General features: G+C 48.7%; 9 protein-coding genes across 9 annotated transcripts; 4 read left to right on the forward strand and 5 right to left on the reverse strand.

Moving 5' to 3' along the window:
* Positions 1–874: 874 nt before the first annotated feature.
* On the reverse strand, positions 875–3,114 carry tom40 (TOM complex pore protein TOM40). The gene is made up of 3 exons (XM_057159382.1): positions 2,545–3,114; positions 1,798–2,445; positions 875–1,734 (listed from the first exon to the last, which is right to left on the reverse strand). The coding sequence occupies exons 1-3, from the start codon at positions 2,854–2,856 to the stop codon at positions 1,630–1,632; spliced, it is 1,065 nt and encodes a 354-aa protein (XP_057002118.1). The 5' UTR covers positions 2,857–3,114; the 3' UTR covers positions 875–1,629.
* Positions 3,115–3,623: 509 nt separating this feature from the next.
* Positions 3,624–5,926, forward strand: N7473_013444 (bifunctional fructose-2,6-bisphosphate 2-phosphatase/6-phosphofructo-2-kinase; the record flags this gene model as incomplete). The annotated part of the gene is made up of 11 exons (XM_057159383.1): positions 3,624–3,637; positions 3,807–3,995; positions 4,058–4,093; positions 4,166–4,263; positions 4,313–4,482; positions 4,541–4,621; positions 4,675–4,782; positions 4,831–4,950; positions 5,010–5,384; positions 5,436–5,612; positions 5,672–5,926. The coding sequence occupies 11 exons, from the start codon at positions 3,624–3,626 to the stop codon at positions 5,924–5,926; spliced, it is 1,623 nt and encodes a 540-aa protein (XP_057002119.1).
* A 117-nt stretch (positions 5,927–6,043) lies between these two features.
* N7473_013445 (ubiquitin-related modifier 1) lies at positions 6,044–6,495 on the reverse strand (the record flags this gene model as incomplete). Its single annotated transcript, XM_057159384.1, has 3 exons — positions 6,044–6,161; positions 6,212–6,376; positions 6,437–6,495. 3 exons carry the CDS (start codon positions 6,493–6,495, stop codon positions 6,044–6,046), a joined length of 342 nt encoding a protein of 113 aa, XP_057002120.1.
* Positions 6,496–6,746: 251 nt separating this feature from the next.
* Positions 6,747–9,227, forward strand: N7473_013446 (Elongator subunit ELP2; the record flags this gene model as incomplete). Its single annotated transcript, XM_057159385.1, has 2 exons — positions 6,747–6,875; positions 6,939–9,227. 2 exons carry the CDS (start codon positions 6,747–6,749, stop codon positions 9,225–9,227), a joined length of 2,418 nt encoding a protein of 805 aa, XP_057002121.1.
* Positions 9,228–9,546: 319 nt separating this feature from the next.
* N7473_013447 (uncharacterized protein) lies at positions 9,547–10,269 on the reverse strand (the record flags this gene model as incomplete). The annotated part of the gene is made up of 4 exons (XM_057159386.1): positions 9,547–9,566; positions 9,616–9,736; positions 9,805–9,904; positions 9,959–10,269. The coding sequence occupies 4 exons, from the start codon at positions 10,267–10,269 to the stop codon at positions 9,547–9,549; spliced, it is 552 nt and encodes a 183-aa protein (XP_057002122.1).
* A 344-nt stretch (positions 10,270–10,613) lies between these two features.
* Positions 10,614–11,899, forward strand: N7473_013448 (glycoside hydrolase family 27 protein; the record flags this gene model as incomplete). The annotated part of the gene is made up of 2 exons (XM_057159387.1): positions 10,614–11,214; positions 11,277–11,899. 2 exons carry the CDS (start codon positions 10,614–10,616, stop codon positions 11,897–11,899), a joined length of 1,224 nt encoding a protein of 407 aa, XP_057002123.1.
* A 407-nt stretch (positions 11,900–12,306) lies between these two features.
* N7473_013449 (cytochrome b561 domain-containing protein) lies at positions 12,307–12,984 on the forward strand (the record flags this gene model as incomplete). The annotated part of the gene is made up of 1 exon (XM_057159388.1): positions 12,307–12,984. One exon carries the CDS (start codon positions 12,307–12,309, stop codon positions 12,982–12,984), a length of 678 nt encoding a protein of 225 aa, XP_057002124.1.
* A 618-nt stretch (positions 12,985–13,602) lies between these two features.
* On the reverse strand, positions 13,603–15,422 carry N7473_013450 (bestrophin family protein; the record flags this gene model as incomplete). Its single annotated transcript, XM_057159389.1, has 7 exons — positions 13,603–13,958; positions 14,041–14,214; positions 14,274–14,623; positions 14,686–14,814; positions 14,864–14,948; positions 15,006–15,153; positions 15,216–15,422. 7 exons carry the CDS (start codon positions 15,420–15,422, stop codon positions 13,603–13,605), a joined length of 1,449 nt encoding a protein of 482 aa, XP_057002125.1.
* A 540-nt stretch (positions 15,423–15,962) lies between these two features.
* Positions 15,963–17,073, reverse strand: N7473_013451 (uncharacterized protein; the record flags this gene model as incomplete). Its single annotated transcript, XM_057159390.1, has 4 exons — positions 15,963–16,241; positions 16,306–16,657; positions 16,707–17,005; positions 17,068–17,073. The coding sequence occupies 4 exons, from the start codon at positions 17,071–17,073 to the stop codon at positions 15,963–15,965; spliced, it is 936 nt and encodes a 311-aa protein (XP_057002126.1).
* Between the last annotated feature and the right edge of the window lie 306 nt (positions 17,074–17,379).

A 17,379-nucleotide genomic window follows, 5' to 3' on the forward strand; every position in this document is an offset into this window, starting at 1 on the left:
GAGGAATCACTCTTGCTGTAGTAGTAGAGTCTTTCGTCTAGTAAGAGGGATTTATAGTACTGAATACATGGATGGTGGTCAATCCTGAAGCTGACGAGCATGTGAATACATACATGGATCCTATAACAGGCAGTGGCAACTATAGCAACTAGTTTGTATGAGTGTCAGCACCCAGCTAGCATCGGCCCAGAACACCCTGAAAGGTCTGACAGGGCCTACCTTTTCCGTGTCATGTATACGCCATGAATAGCACTTTCCTGATTCAAGTAGGTGCGTAGCACCCTGGCACATACAAAGTAGCGGACGAAGTTCTAGTCCCAACCCAAAGCAAAATACAATATCACATCTATTGAGAATAGCCGTGTATCACTCTATCGTAACTCATCAAGACGCCGACTAGAGCCACAGTATATTTGTAAAATTAGGTACAGTAGATGGTAATTAGGAGTTAATGCTGGTGGGCCATGTAAAGGCAGTAGTTGCGAACCAGGATAGAATAGTTTGCTCTAGTTGTGCTATGCCGGAATCTGGAAAGTGTCAGTGTCAAGCCATTAATCCACTGGGGCTTCTCCACAATGCCATTTTCTTTTCTGCCGATGAAATATTGATCATCGCTTTATGGATGGCTAGGTAGTATACCGTATGTATAGCTCTCAATGTACGGGGAAAACGGAATAAGGAATACGGCGATGAATTGGAGACGGAATCATATCGGGCATGTTGAAAGCCACTGGTAAGGGCAGTAGTACTGTAGATGCTACACTGGCAGCGCTTATTGAGGTATGTGTTATGTGGCCCTGAATGAATAGACTAGAAGACTATCAAAGCCACTACTCAGCAAGCTCATCATCCAAAAAGGCCATTACAACGAGTGCCACGCATCAAGCCCCAACAGATAGATGTTAACTACTCTACCGGCATACCGGCATACCGGCATACCTTCATACTCAACAAGACACAAGACATACATGCAAAGCGCTGCAATTAAGATTCAAAGACTGTTTTACATTGGTCCGTCTATGATGCGAAACATAACCAGAGATCTCTCCGGACGCAACCCATGCACCTCCCGCCCTCCAACCTCACAAAAAACCTCTCGCAATCCCACAGCCCACACTCGAATACCACAGCCTCGAATGAAGAAAAGGGAAGATGAAAACATAACGACAAAAAAATACCCCGAGCAGTCATACGAGAAACAAGACACACAAGACCACGGACCAAGACATAAAGCCGGAGAAATGCAGGCATCAGATATTGGCGGAGACGGAGATCAAAGAGGAATACGATCAGAGGGAGAAGGGGAAAAAAGAGACAGTAGAGAAAAAGAAAACCAGGCAAAAAAAAGCGACGTGAATCTATACAGGTCATGCGGGACTCTCCATGGCGCCAAACAAATGCCGCCTACTCCAGCAACCCGGATTCAGGGAGATATACCGAGGGAGATGGAATTGACGTGCCATGTCAATCCAGACATTGGGGGGAAAGGGTGAGAGAAGAACTAATAAAACAGAGAGGTCGAAGATGATTAACTCGAGAGGCACTGATCAGGTGGATGCACCCGGACCTCGGGAGGATTTTGAGGAGGAGGGAATCTCGAACGGAAAAAGGACGGAGAATTTAGGGAGTTTAGAAGGGAGGAGGAACCATGTTGGGATCGGCCTTCTCCTGCTGCTCCATGAGCTCCTCACCGGCGATCTCGAGAGAGACAGCGAGGCCGATCTTGGCCGTTTGCTATAGGAAATGAGAGTTAGAAAGAAAGTCGAGACAGGAGGGTAATGAGGGAGTTGATCATACCTTGGCCTGGTCAATCTCACCAGCAAAGGTCAGAGAGATGGGCATGGCAATGCGCTTCTCCAACAGACAGCTGACCTTACCGGCGCTGTCAACCTGGGCGCGGAAGGAAGAAGCACGGAAATCGTACTTGGCACCAATGGCAGTGGTACCCTCACGGCTGGGACCACCCATCATCATAGCAGCAGCGTTGGGAGCGAACTGGAGGTTCATGTCAACACCGGCCTCGACACGCTCGGACAGCTTGCGCCAGTAGGTAGCGGCAAAGGTGCCCTGAGCCTGGAGCTGAGCAGTTCCGATCCAGTCATCTCCCTTGTACTTGGCGCAGTAGGACAGAGCGGTCTCGGGGCGAGTGTTCAGACCCTGGCGCTGCCAGATAGCCTCGAAACCGAGGGCCAGACCGGGGGTGACGGACTGGAGGTAGCTACCAACGAAGATACCGGTGAGGCCGCCCTCGAGGAAGGACGGGTTGAAGGCCTTGAGAGATGCGGAGAAGTCCTTGCCGGTGTAGTCGTTGTCAATCTGCATCAGACCCTGGGTGGCACCGGGCATGATCTGGGCGTTGGTCTTGGTGACGAGGGCCGGGGTCCAGCGCCAGTTGTACACAGCGGAGAGGGTACCGTCACTTCCGAGGTTGCCTTGCATGAAGACCTGCATCGAGAAGGGTTCTGTCAGTCATTGGACCGGAGAAGAGAGATATACCTCTTATGATGTGAAGAGAATGGAAAATTCGAGCTTGTTCTTTCTTACCTTGGGGCTGCCGTACATGGAGGAGAAGGCATATGGGGGCAGGTTGCCCGAGGAGCCCATTGAGAAGGCATGGGAAACTCGGAACAGAGGAGACATGCCAAAGACCTTGGTCAAGTCGGCACGGAGACCGGAGAACATGAAGTTGGACAGTAGAACCTCCTTCTGCACCTCGCGCGCGATGTTATCCACGGTACCGGGGTTCGGCAGGTTGAGCAATGCCCGGCGCTCGGAGAACGACGTGTATACATCGTTCAGAATCGCCATCGCGGGATTGTCCGTCAGCATGGACAGAGATGATGTGAGGTCGGCCATTTTTGAAGGATAGAAGAGTTAGATTATAGAAGGTGTCGTCACGCGATGCCGGTCAACGGGGGTTTTCGGTTGTGAGAGGATGGAACGAGGATGATCGGTAGGAGGAAAGAGAATAGAGACCAGCCCGGTATATCTGGAACGAGTAAACGTCTCAGATAAGGTAGACTTTGGGGGAAAGGGCTGAACCTGGTTATCCGCTCGGGGGAGTCGGGGAGGATTGATTGTATTCGAGGTATTGAGAGAAGCGGAGCTGAAGACTTTCCAGTTTGAAAAATGCCAGTTGCGCAGCGTCTTTGGTTCCTGTGGTCCGCCGGTGCCTTAGGTAAGCGCACCGGGGGTTCTCGGACTTGTTCCATTGGGCTTTCCGATGAACAATGATAGTCTGGAAAACTCAATACACAGTCAAGGAAAGATCCTCACATATAGGGGCTGGAAGCTCGGATCTATCGAGCAGAGCTTTTTCATTCGTATTCGGGCGTCTGAGCTGGACTCTATACCAGGTTGGGCTTCTTCTGTTCGAGGTGAGAGGATCCACCCGATATACTGTACACCCACCTTTATCGCGTATACCGCCCATGCCGCCTTCCAGTGCTCTCCCTTTTATCTCCTCCAACTTTCTTTGTGTTAAAGGCTTCGCCATCTGCCATAAGCAGCTCAATTGTTGCTCTAGCTAATTTTCCAGCTGCTCCAGATTGCAGAATTGCAGCTGCCGGAGTGTTCTTCTTGGAAGAGGACCTCGCCCGTCGTTCCTTGATCGCCCCGCCATCATGGATACCTTACTGTAAGTCGACCTTCTCCTTCGCTTGATACTTGCTGCACGGAAATATCCTGTCAAAGCTATGCGATCCGCGCATGCATGTTTTTTTTTTCTGGATTCACCGCCATGAGGCCAATTTTGCCTGGAAGTACATGGTTTCTCTCCCCTGGATTCAAGGCTGACGTCAATGCAGCACGGCCGAGATCGTGGCCAACTCGCCGCAGTTTCGGCGGAAATCCTCAATTTTCGTCGATGCCATTCACGATCTACCCGAAAAGGCCGACCTGGCTCCAGCTCAGTTGTATAGTACCGAATCCGGTCGGCTTTTCCATTCAGGTCGCATTGTGATCATCACCGTGGGCTTGCCCGCAAGAGGAAAGACGTAGATGACCCGATCTTGATATAATGGTTTATGCAATATGCTAATAGCTTGAATCACGGCAGACACATGTCTGTGGCCTTGGCTCGATACCTGCGATGGTACGTTTCTTTGTCGGAGCTAGACAGCTGCCACACCTTACTTGTCGAGTATCAAATTAACAATTCGGATAGGCTCGGAGTCAAAACTAGAATTTTCCATCTCGGTGACTATCGACGGGCTACTATTCCCTTTGGGGAGGATATGCCTGATGACTATTTCTTTGTGAATGGTGCGTGTCATACGTACTCGCGGAGTCACCCAGACTAATGCATGTATAGCATCGGCATCATCTGTTCTGCTTCGTCAGAAAATTGTACGAAAGTGTCGCGAAGATATCTACCGCTTCTTGAGTCACGAGAACGGTCAGATTGCAATTTATGATGCGGTGAATCCCTTGGCCTCAGGACGGCGTTCGCTTGCCAAGGAATTTGCAAAGCACGATATTGAGGTATGTCGGACCAGGAAGATTGAATTCGGAGACAAAAGCTCATTGTGTGATTAAATAGACGCTCTTCATTGAGTCTTGGTGCGATGATGAGCGAATCATTGAGGAAAACGTTCGCCGAGTCAAGATTTCATCCCCTGATGTGAGTGCTGCCCAACAAGACGGGCTAGGAGCACCAAACTGACTTTATCCTAGTACGTCTCGTGGAGCCCTGAGGACGCAGTCAAGCATTATTTGACCCGTATCTCCTCGCGCATTCCCCAGTTCCAGACCATGGAAGAGAAGGACCTGAACTATATCAAGGTTTGTTGTAATTGACTATTCATCAGCGTCATCTACTGACTTCAACAGATGATCAATGCTGGAGAGCGACTCATTGTCAACAACTGCAGCTTTGGCTATCTCTCTAACCGCATCGTCTTCTACCTATTGAACCTCCACATTAAATCGAGACGAACCTACTTCGTGCGGGTATGCGTTAGCCCTCGCCATGCTGATGTGGTTTGAATTAGACTGACTGTTCATTCTAGGCTGGCGTATCGAAAGATGCCGCGTCCTACAAGTCAGATTCCGGTCTTTCAGAACAGGGCGATGATTACGCCAGAAAAATGACAGAAAGCCTGCTTGCTCACCGTGAGGTCGAGAAACAGGACATGATCGCCCGAGGTGACGCGAGCTATGAACTACGACCACTGAAAGTATGGACGTCCACTAGACGTCGTACCGTAGAGACTGCCAAGTACCTCTACGACAAGGGATACAAGGTCCGACAGCGCTCTCAAATGAGTCAACTCAACCCTGGTGTCTGTGAGAAGATGTCGGAAAGACGCATCCGTGCCGAGTGGCCGGATGAGGTCGCAAAGCATGAGCTTGATCCCTACCATCATCGGTATCCCCGTGCCGAGGTAAGAATTTTCAGACTGCTGATAATTGGACTTGGGCTGACCTTGTAACAGTCTTATCATGACCTCGCTGTCCGCCTTGAGCCCGTGATTCTCGAACTGGAGCGAGAGCAGAACGATCTGCTCATCATTGCCCACGAAAGCGTTCTTAGAGTCTTGTATGGCTATCTCATGGCTTGTAACGCCGCCGACATCCCATTCTTGGAATTTCCGCGTGATGAGATCATTGAGGTACGAGCAAATCATTACTCTCATTGCTGTGATACATCATGCTAACCGATTTATTCTAGATCATCCCCGAGAGCTACCAGAATGAAGCACGCAGAATCCATATCCCCGACCTGCCAGAAGAGATTATCCCCGCCTCGCCTGAAGATCTGAAGATTCCCGTGCCTCCCAGCGGATTCGTTTCCCCAATTCAAGGCTTGGGCAGTCCTATGGACGGGGCTGCAACTCCCCAGAGCGGATTCAGGACCCCAAGTGGACTCCGCACTCCTCGTGAGCCGGAGCGAATCTCCCAACAACACGTCGAGGACGTTGTCTAAAGCCCTTGAGAGCCTGATTCTGGTTTGGCATGGCAGGGCCTCATTTCTGGTATTTCTTCCGGCAGCAAGATTGATTGCTTATATTATTATCCACGTTTGTACCACACGCAAATATCACTAGCCTCCATGTAGCGTTGAGACAAATACAATGTTATCTCCTGGTTGAAGTTCGTATGTCTCCTCGCCTTCGAGTTCCCAATCGGCATCATTGATTAGAACGAGGATACCAGGTCGGCTGTAATTCTTGTTAGCCCTGGGTCTAACAACAGCCTGGATAGCACGTACACATTGTCCTCCATGATAAACATCTCCTTCCTTTGGTCCTGCATTAGGTTATCGACCAGGTATGGAAGTAGATATGCGATGTTGGTCGGGTTGCCATCTTCCATGCATGCAGGCAATGAAACTTTATGCTTCCGCTCATTGCCAAAGAGCAGCTCAAGGCCGCCACTATCAAATTGCGTTAGAGACTGCTAGATCATACTGCTTGGGGAAATCTGGGGATGATACGTGAACTCGACTGTGATGGGGATAGATGGGCCAGCAGCCCCCTTTGCACCATCAGACATGACTGCTGGAAGTAGATAGACAGACCACTGCTGTTATCAAGTCTCAAACACCGTTATAAGCTCTCTTGACTGGACTGTTGAAAGGTGAAAGTCGATGATGGCGGTGGGGAGGGGCTGGGCAGAATCATCCTTATCGATAAGCCCAATTCCACAATTATCTTTTGCGACGCAGCACAGCTCTTTTCTCCGCTACTGTAATCTCCAGCGCCGAATCGACGGGGACGTCTCAGCTCGCGCAAGTCCTTGCAAGCATGGCGTCTGTTACAACAGATTATATCAGTGTGGGAGGAAACCGGCATCCGGGGGCCGCGGATTGGGATGTCCAGTCGGGTGTGCTCGCCTTCGGTGCGGACAACAACGTTGCCTTGTGGGAACCTCTGGTATGGCCCATTGAGTGCTCGGGTATTGCGCTTGCAATGTTGTGGAACTGACAGATGTTCTAGGACGACTCACACAAGGGTGTGTATGCCCTGCTCGTGGGCCATTCCGACAAAGTCAGCGTCGTCAGATTTTACACCTGCCCCGCCTCAGGGACGAAGTTCCTCCTTACCGGTTCCGTTGATCGTACAATCAGAGTATGGAAACAAGTACAAGGCGACTCACGAAACTACAAACAAGTCACCTCTCTTGAGGGACACGAGGGATCTGTGAATGCGATTGCCGTGGCCGAAGGAACGGATATCGTTGCGACTGGAGCTGCAGATGGAACAGTTCGGATTTGGAGGATCAGTGCGCAAGACGACTTGAACTGCGAATCGGTGGAAACAATCACCATGAAACCTCGATTCTTCCCGCTCACACTGGCTTTGCGAGTGCTCGAGGGAGGTAATGGCAAGCCTTTGGTGCTAGCTGTAGCAGGCACTACCACGAGTGTACAGATCTTTGCTGCAGAATCATCTATTGACAAGCCGAACTTTCAACGTCGGGCAGTGCTGTCTGGTCACGAAGCTTGGGTTCGATCGCTCTCGTTCACGCAGGATATCCACGGCAAGACCAAGGATCTCTTGCTTGCCTCGGCTAGTCAAGATAAATACATTCGTCTATGGCGATTATGTCAGGGTGACGCACAAGTCTCTGCCACGATTGACGAAGATGATCCTCTTCTGGGTGGTATGGAGCCTACGCTCTCCAACAAAGCCCACGAATTTGAAGCCGCGGGCTCAAAGTACTCGATCACTTTCGAGGCCCTTCTTTTCGGAAACGAAGACTGGATCTACACCACAGCATGGAATCCCGATCCAGCGAAATCTCAGCTTCTGACTGCGTCCGCCGATAACACCATCACAATCTGGGAACAGGATCCTGCGTCCGGTGTCTGGGTGTCTGGGGAGAGAATGGGAGAGATTAGCACCCAAAAGGGTTCGACTACGGCGACTGGCAGTGCCGGTGGCTTCTGGATCGGACTTTGGTCCCCAGATGGCAAGCAGGTCGTAAGTCTTGGCCGTACAGGTAGCTGGAGAGTCTGGCAGCATGACTCCGAGGCAGAGATTTGGGTTCAGAAGTTCGGCATCTCCGGCCATGTACGGTCCGCCAATGGTGTGCAATGGGAGCCCAGCGGTGGCTATCTACTTTCTACTAGTGCTGATCAGACAACACGTCTTCACGCCCAATGGCTTCGTGAGGACAAGCGTTCATGGCATGAGTTCTCTCGCCCCCAGATTCATGGATATGATTTGAACTGCATTGACACATTGGGACCTGGACGGTTTGTATCCGGTGCAGATGAGAAGCTTCTGCGGGTCTTCAACGAGCCTAAACAGATTGCGGAGCTGCTTGAGAAGCTGACTGGCTTCCGGCAAGCAATTGAGGGCGATATGCCCGATACAGCTGAGATCCCAGTCTTGGGTCTTTCAAACAAAGCTCAGGGAGATGAAGCCCCCGTTGAAGAAATTGAGGGCTCTAATGGAGCCGCACCATCTGTTCCCGCTACATCTTTGCTTACCGACTCGCCACCACTCGAAGACCAACTCTCTCGATATACTCTGTGGCCCGAGCACGAGAAGCTATACGGCCACGGCTACGAAATTTCCGCAGTTGCAGTGAGTCACGACCGCACACTCATTGCCACTGCTTGCAAGGCCAGCTCTGTCGACCACGCAGTGATTCGCCTGTATGATACATCAGACTGGCATGAGATCAAGCCATCTCTCACAGCACACTCCCTAACCATCACCGACCTCTCATTCTCCGACGACGACAAGTTCCTTCTAAGTGTGGGACGAGACCGCCAATGGGCCGTCTTCGCCCGAAGTGAACAGGACCCAACTACATTCACCAGCTGGTCCACAAATCCCAAGGGCCACTCTCGAATGATTCTGGGCGCAGCCTGGGCTCCAAAAACCACCGAACGCATCTTCGCCACAGCCGGCCGTGACAAATCCGTCAAGATCTGGCAGAAGACCGATGACGCATTCACATGCAAGACTACCATCGCCTTGACATCCGCGGTGTCGGCGGTTGCATTCTTACCCACCCCATATAAAAACAACTTCATCCTTGCTGCAGGTGAAGATAGCGGCGCGGTGTCTATCCACAGAATTGCTACTGATATCCTCGAGGCGCAACACATTGTGACTATCGACCCGCTTATTGCTCCATCCAAGACAATCACTCAATTATCATGGAGGCCCGTGCCAGCGGCCGATGTGGATAGCAGGACTCACTTTGAGCTTGCTGTGGCTAGCGAAGATACATCTGCTCGCATATACGCCATCTCTAACATACTCTCATGATCTCAATGTATATAGACGGATACAGGTGCTAGCTCTGTCGGCTTTAGTAATAAAGAAAGTCAAATAATCACTCTCTGAACCCATCGCCCTTCTCTTTTGTCTTTAATGCTTTGCCGTTTCATAAGTAATGCCAGTACGCCTGCGGCGTAAGTGATATTTGCTTAAAGTTATATATTATTTAACAGGATGAAGTTAACCATTGCCGAGTGAAGTTCAACAATATGAAAGCTTAGGATTCGAACAACTTCCAGGGATGAAAGTTTGTTTGATCAAAGGAAGATCATTTTCAAAGATCTGTGCTGACGGGTCAAGAATGCGATCAATGATGTGCACCACGCCCTGCGTTGAACGTTAAAATGATGTCCCATTATAGTCAAAGTCAGATTACCTGGAACTGGGGCGAGTCTCACGCTTGTAACCGGGATATCTGATTCCACCACTCTAGCGACCTTGTTGAGAACGACAGTTCCATTTTGCACTTGAGACCCCACGAAAAGATAGGTAGCCGTCTATTCTAGGCGTCAGCTGAATGCATATTGGCTACATGATATAACTTATCTGAGGGGCTTTCATTCACCTGGAATCGCTGCAACGTAGCATTAAAACTGGTTGATGTGAGCGCAGAATTAGGCACATAGTGGTGCAAGATGGTGTTTCCCAACCACCATTTTCCTTTTCTATGCTAGATTAGCAATGCTACCTCAGATTCAGCAGGTTCTCGTCCGACATACGGAGCCGTTTCGAATGTGTCAAAGTATGCTCCGGTGTAGCTTTCAAAAGCATCATTGTTCGGGGCAAAGAAGGTGAATTTCCAGTTCGGATTGGTGTCAAACGCTTGAGTGAACCCTCCTAGCTGTGCGATTTTCTCGGCTAAGATGCTCAGCTCCGGTCGGGACTTGATTAGACCCAAAGCGGCGGTCGCGGTTGAGGTGTTGGAAGCCACGTAGCCGGGGATGTTTCGGTAGTTCAGAGGGTCTGTCGTGGCTGTGGCTAGACTACCCAGAAACAGGAGTCCTGCTAATGGAAATGCTGATAGTCTCATGTTGCGACGGGTGAAGCTCGAGTAGATATTGTGTCAACTTGAAGGGTTCAGAAGAAAGGGAAAGGCTTAGTACATGTTCTTCCTCGATCATTATCAAAAACTTGTCGAATGACTAGGTTAAAGGTAATTTAGTTTCCATCGACTAGCATCGGACGCTTGGCCGCTGAATCGCCCGAGCCATCTGTGCGACGAGGGCCAAGATATTTACTGGGGTAAGAATCCGGGGTAGCTCCGGGATCTAGACCGGTGCGCACACAGAGTTATTATCGCTATCTCGTATAAGTGCTGGGCAGTGACTTCTCAATTCCAACAAAATTGGTTTAGTATACCCAGAGCATCAAATCATGGAACACAAAAGTCAGCTCTCGTTGCTTCTCCATATCGTGGCTATTTTGCCATTCGTGCAGGTCGTGTTGGGAGGCACAGCTCTGGGGCAAACACCACAGATGGGCTGGAATTCATGGAACGCATTCAAGGCGACGGTTAATTACACGGTGGTTCAAGAAGTCATTGATCTGTTTGAGTCACTTGGACTCAAGAAAGCCGGTTATAATTATGTGCTCCTCGATGATGGGTGGTCAAGCTTCAATCGTACCACCGACGGCTATCTTCAGGCTAATGCAACTTCCTTTCCCCAAGGAATTGAGGCACTGGCTAAGGAGTTGCACGGTCAAGGCTTGAAGCTAGGTCTCTATGGTGACAGTGGACATTATACGTGTGCGTGGAGACCTGGAAGCTGGGGTTATGAGGAGAGAGATGCCCAAACATTTGCGAGTTGGGGCGTGGACTACCTCAAATACGACAACTGTGGAGGATTTCAATCTATGACGGAGGCTCCACAAATCCGATTCGGTGCTATGAAGAACGCCCTTGCACTATCGGGTCGGGACATCTTCTATTCGGTGTGTGAATGGGGTTATCAATTCCCGTGGCACTGGGGAGGAGGTGAGATAGCTTTCGGAAGAGTTCGTGATCTTTGGATCGACATACTGATTACATTGTCCCAGGTATCGGCCATTCCTATCGTATGTCTGGCGATATCACGACAAGTTTCACGAATGAAACCTCGTGCCAGTGCAAGACTGCCTACTGTCTGAATACTGGGTATGCTGGTTGCTCTGTCCTGACTATCATCAACAAGATGAAAGAGATCAGTCAATATCAGACTCGGGGCCATTGGCTGGATATGGACATGCTCGAGATAGGAAATGCCAATTTTACGCTGAACCAGCAACAAACACACTTTGCGTTCTGGGCAGCGCTAAAATCCCCTTTGATCATTGGGGCCGACCTCAGCAAACTATCCAATGACAGTGTGGCGGTTCTCACGAATCAAGCAATAATTGCTCTCAACCAGGACGTGTTAGGGGAACCTGTTATCTATCGGGAGGAGTTCAGCAAGGAAGGCCTCTTCCAGGTATGGACTGGAAAAGTTCAGGGCGGTTTTGTTATTCTTCTACTTAATGAGAAGAGTTACCCGCAGACTGTGTCTCTTGTCTTATCAGATCTGGGACTTGGCTCTCCTAAGAAAGTTGTTGAGCTCTGGTCTGATGAAAAGTTGACAAATTGCACCAAGTTCGATGGGATATTGGAGTCTTATCAAACTCTGGTTTTCAAAGTTCAGACTTGAAAAGCTGGAACACTATGTTGTATCCCTCAAATCCTTGCATATTCGCCACGATAGAACTCCTGTGTTCGCCGTACTGTCGTAGGATTATGTAGTTTAAAATCGCATTTGCTCTATAATGTATCATGTCACGATGACACCATTTTGAACTTTGATATCGGATTGTTAGCTCTGGTAGAAGCTCGATCAGAAGACAACACTCCTCTTATCTGCTGAGCTTCAGTGACGACATGACGGACATCAAGCATCATGGTTTACGGAACGCATTCCGCAATCTATTCACAATGATCAAGGTATTATCTCAACCTCTGGAAACTAATTCAAATGTCTAGAATACAGAGCTCTCCTTTTTGGCCTTTGCACATGAATATGCTCTTTCTTACTGGCCTCACCAAATAATACCATTCACCATGAACGAAAACTATGGTGGTGTCTCACCGGCAACGGCTTCTCATCCCTTCTTTGGTTACGGTAGCACAGCTACTTCGACTGCTGGAATGTCATCATCGGCATATACCTCCTCTTCAAGCGAATACGCAAATCTTGGCTATCGCATCCCTGTTCCCGCGCTTATAGCTCACGGCTTCATGATGAGCTTCGCCGTTGGCGTGTTCCTCCCATTTGGTGCCATTATCATCCAGGTAGTGCCTTGGAACAAGAAAGTGACTCGTCTTCATGCACCAATACAAGCGTTCGCCCTTGCTATGCTCTTATCTGGGATGGGCGTTGGCATCTACCTAGGTGTCACCACACACAAAATAAGTTATTATCATCCCATCATCGGCTTCATTGTTGTTGGAGGGTTGTTGCTCTTCCAACCTCTCATGGGTCTCTATTCACATCTGCATTTCCAAAAAAACGGTACTAAGAGTGTTTTCGCCTATGTTCATCGTTGGTGGGGTAGGATTATGGTTATACTTGGCATTATCAACGGCGGCTTGGGGTTCAGGCTCGCAGGAATTGGGTTGCCTGGAACTCCAGTTGGTGCGGTTGTTGCCTACTCAGTCGTGGCGGGAGTCATAATAAGCGCCTATCTTGTTGTTGTTATCGTTGGTACTACCAGGCAGGTGGCTCATGCCAAGACATGAAGAAAACGATAATATCTGTAGACTGTGAGGAATTGACAGGGAGGTTGGGAACTGAGAAGAATTCTTTAATTGGCAGAAGTTCTCTTCAATTTCAGGAAGATGTAATTTATTGGCGCTCTATTCCACCAGCCCTTTTGACTTTTTTTCTCCTTCCCCTTCGGCTTAGTGTCTCCGTGTTTGGCACCGAATACATTTATCTTTCCTCAGTTAAGATAAAATATGTGGTAAGAATCCATAAAATTGAGCCTTCTAGCAGTGTGAGACATACAATAGGAGACGAGACAGCCTTCTGAGTAAGGGGACTCAAGCTTCGATTTATGAATTACTCAGTTCTGTTTCAAGTCTTTTACTATCCTACTGATTGATCCCTCTTGTCTCATCTTCTTACTTTATTTTCATGTTAAAGATTGCTTGTATCTCAGAATGACGGTCTTCGTGGCTGTACTCAATATAATGATCATATGAAGAAAGATCGCAACTAAAGATTCATTGCATTAAGACTTCGAAGCTAAAAAGAATGCGAAAACGAAGCGACGTACGCATACAGATAGCCTTAATTATTATCTCAGCCTGATTTTTAATCTTATGTCGAGGAAGAGACAGGATGATTACAGCACTTTACACAGATTCCATCGTTTTCCTCGTTGAGAAACTCATTCCCATAGTAGACATGTTCGACTCATCCACAGCGGCTGGATTGGTGACAAACTTGGCGCGCAGGGCAGCACGAATATCCGCCTTGGTCCTGTTCCTCCATGCAGGGTAACCATCCTGACTGAGGGGGAATAGAACCAGATTCTCTTCACGGCACATAAATTCTTCAGCATTCGGAGGTGGAGTGGCGGTGATGATATCAAGCTCCTTGGCAATTTGGCTACAAAATGCCGTGAGTGGTAAATCGTTGACATCTTCACCAAAGGGATTTTCAATCTCACTGCCGATGAAGAGTAGGCCGATAATGATGTATGCGGCAACTAGATTTGAGCATAGCTCATGATTAGTGTTTCTTCTTTGCCCAAGATTTGGCACTGGTAGTTATATGGCTTGCTTGCGTACCTATAGATGCAGGGATTGTAGTCCAATGCAAGAAGTTATATAGTTGGAAGGGGAGGAGCATCACATAGACCCAGGAAATCTGTGATATAGCGATACTATAAGCTGCGGGTAGAGGCGTATCCAGCACGCGCTCCGTTCCAGTCAAAATTTCGTTGAGCGAGGACAACATGGTCACTGCGCGATTAGTTGAGCTAATTAAAACTTGGTACTCCGTATGAATTTCTTCAACTTACTGACTTGACCCTGATATTGGGGCAATGATAGCGTGCCATTTTTGACGCACGATTCAACATAGGCAGACAAATGGATGAGGATCTCAAATGGAAGATGTCCCAGTGGCTTTTTGGATCGCTTGACTAGTTTGCGGGGGTTAGACTTGGCGAATGAGAAACCAAGGTACTCTCCCATATATTTCCACGGCGTTTTGGAGTGCGGTGATACAACGCTATTATCGTGCGCGTCAAGAGCAAACGTATCCAGATGGCCAATGAGGCCTGCCAAGTCCTCATAGGCGACATCAGGTTCAAAGCGAAGCTTGTGTTTCAAGGAGACGGCGAAGGCGAGAATGAGGTTCAGAGCTGATCTATGACGAGATAGTTAGTGATGTACATATATGATCAGTTCCAGATGGGTCCCTGGATATACAGCTTTCTCAGAAGATCCACCTTGCTATTCTCCTCTCCTTCTCGTTCGTCAAAGTGTACCCAGATTATGCGGGCCAGATTACGCGAAGTTTGAATAAGACCGGCCCAGTACTTTCGTCCATCTGCCCATCTAAAGCGAGTCAGTAGCCATCCGTGATTGACTTCTTAGGAACTAATACCTTTCGTATGCAGTCGAGCCACGGAAGGATAATGATAAACCCACAACGAAGCCCAGCACAGTAAGAAGAATGTTATTAATACCAACTAAACCCATTTCAATTAGTCAGAGATATTCTTGTGTCAATAGAAATCCAGACTCACGATTATGTTTGAAATGAGAAATACAGGTAATGAGCGTGGCCCAGCCCCCGACAAGCAATAGTGGTAGAATCATTTGAGGCATCACACTCCCTTGAACTCTCATGACTGTTGGCCATTTTGAATGTCGTGTCATATTTCGAGGCCCATGCTAGTTTCCCAGATGTTATATACCGCATTTCTCTTCGGGGCAAGCGTCGAAGGGCAACATACAAAGTACCGCTCCAACTCGCTTCTGTCTTGAACGTGAAACTGTGACTCTCGTGAGTCCGCTAGGTGATCCATGAAGCTCGGCCGACGAGAGAATGACTCAATGAAGTCCTGCTCCTTCGACGGTGGGCATGGTATGTTCAGGCCATCTTGGCCATCACCATGGTCTACATCGACGGAGGCAGAGGCTGGAGCGCCGCAGTCAGACATGATAGGCGAAAACAGGGCCAACGAAAGAATTAAAGAGACGGAAGAGTGAAAAGGGATAGCTTGTGAACTCTCGAGAGTTGGATTTACGAGTCAGTAGTAGTAAGCATAAGGATACTAGGAAGGGAGTCAAGCGGTCGTTAATATCAACGAGGGAAAATGTTTAAGCTACGTCATTCACGTTTACTTATCCCGATCTACAGTCACTTGTGACTATGCATTGACCAGACCAAGTGTCAAAGTACATCAAGTTACAACACCCCTTGCCGTCTTAGGAAGCAGCTGCAGCCACGCCAAGGACAGTGAGTACCGAAGGGAAGCTTCGGAGGCATCTGACTGGAATGTTAAAGCTGCGTGTCTTCGTAAGCGCTTTGTTTGCTGGAATTCTATTGGACCAAATGGTGTTTATACTCCGATTCGAGCGGGGTGATCGCTGACTGCCCCGCCTGGCTTGTAGATCCTTGCTCATCTAGAGAGTATACAAAGAGAAATCAAAGCACTTCAACTGTATTGATGTATGGCTTACCACCTGGTAGTTTGTTACTACTCGTCATTCAAAGCCAAAACCTCTTCCGTTATCGGTGCCAGCTCCCGCAATTTGTCCAACTCGATACGCGCGTGATTCTCAATCCATCGTTGTGCCTCCTCACCCAACTTGGCAATGTGCTTCCACAAGACTTTTATGGAGGACTCAGTACCCCAGCTAATGAGCGCATCAACCAAGAAGCATCGTAAGCCCAAATAGCCATCCTCTTGCAAATTCCCAAGTGCAGAATACGCTTCGAGAGGACTGAAAATAGCTGCAGAGGAGACCTGGGCTCGCTATTATCAATCCCCAAAGCCCGATTGATTCTCCACAGGACCATCTCATAATGAGGGTCCTCACCGGGTATGTATTCTTCGAAAAGGGTGATAGAGAGTTTCTGACAGCTTCCCGGAATTCACCGCCGTCTAGCTTTGATATGACGGTCTGTATCTCGTCAAGGTAAATGATCTTCTCGGATGGCAGTCTGTATAGCGTACGACGAAGCAGGCCTGTGACCTCGCTTGGTCCCAAAACTCGCATGATCCCTTCTGATTCTCTCTTGTGCCCGATAATTCCAGCAGCGGGTGATTCCAAGGCTTCTTCGGATTGCTCAATCTCTTCACCATCATTGCATTCTTCCTCGCCGAGGTCCGTGTTAGATTCCTCTGCGTCTTCGTCACTTTCCTCACTCTGATCCTCATATGAGGCATCACTTTCGGAGTCATTTTTCGCATTTCGACACTATGGTATCGAGATCTGACCATTCGATGCCTGAAGCTTTGACCCGATAGTCAAAAAAGAGACTTGAGTTCTCAAGGACTGGTGTCCCTCCTTTGATACTTGTTAGTACCTGGCCGAGCGGATTGACTTTGCAGAGAACTGGAATGTTCTCTCTCTGTGGTACTTCTGGGTTCAGACATGTGGTGTTCGTCGATGGCGTCGAGGTTTTCGAATTCTCTAGTTGTTGTGACAACTCGAGTTCCTCTTGGCCGACTTCATGTGAGGGAACATCGGACGGGTCCTCAGGTACCCCTGTATCTCGGTCGTCTAGCTGCGACGCCTGTGAAAAGGTGAATTTGCAGTCCCATGAACATTTTGTGCTACCATTTGGAGGTAGTATACCATCATTTTACGGAGCCCCAGGTTCAAGAAGGGGTTGTTAGCGCCGAAGCTTTCGTATCAACGCACTCAAGGACGGGAACAAATTGATTGAAAGTGATGAGGTCGGATCAAGTTATTGGTCTCGAAGTACGATTGGCAAATTGGTGTGAGTTGAGGATGGGGGAGACTCGGGGGAGGGCGAGAGGAAAGAGACCAAGAGAAAGAGAAGGCGACGGGTGAAATCAACTCCAACTACTGAAATTAAGGAAGATACGGTTTCTATCCAGGATCGATGATTTCAATTGACTCAAATGCATTACTTCATTGTGGTCA

This window comes from Penicillium subrubescens (assembly GCF_028828155.1).
Source record: "Penicillium subrubescens strain IBT 31985 chromosome Unknown utg000014l_segment0_segment0, whole genome shotgun sequence".
Taxonomy (NCBI): Eukaryota; Fungi; Ascomycota; class Eurotiomycetes; order Eurotiales; family Aspergillaceae; genus Penicillium; species Penicillium subrubescens.

What these genes read in the sequence shown, in the direction of transcription:
- tom40 (XM_057159382.1), bottom strand. Translation starts at nt 2,856, where the DNA reads ATGGCCGACCTCACATCATCTCTGTCCATGCTGACGGACAATCCCGCG. An exon ending in CCATGTACGGCAGCCCCAAG is followed by an intron (nt 2,446 to 2,544) that starts GTAAGAAAGAAC and finishes TTCTCGATGCAG; the next exon opens with GTCTTCATGCAAGGCAACCT. An exon ending in GTGAGATTGACCAGGCCAAG is followed by an intron (nt 1,735 to 1,797) that starts GTATGATCAACT and finishes CATTTCCTATAG; the next exon opens with CAAACGGCCAAGATCGGCCT.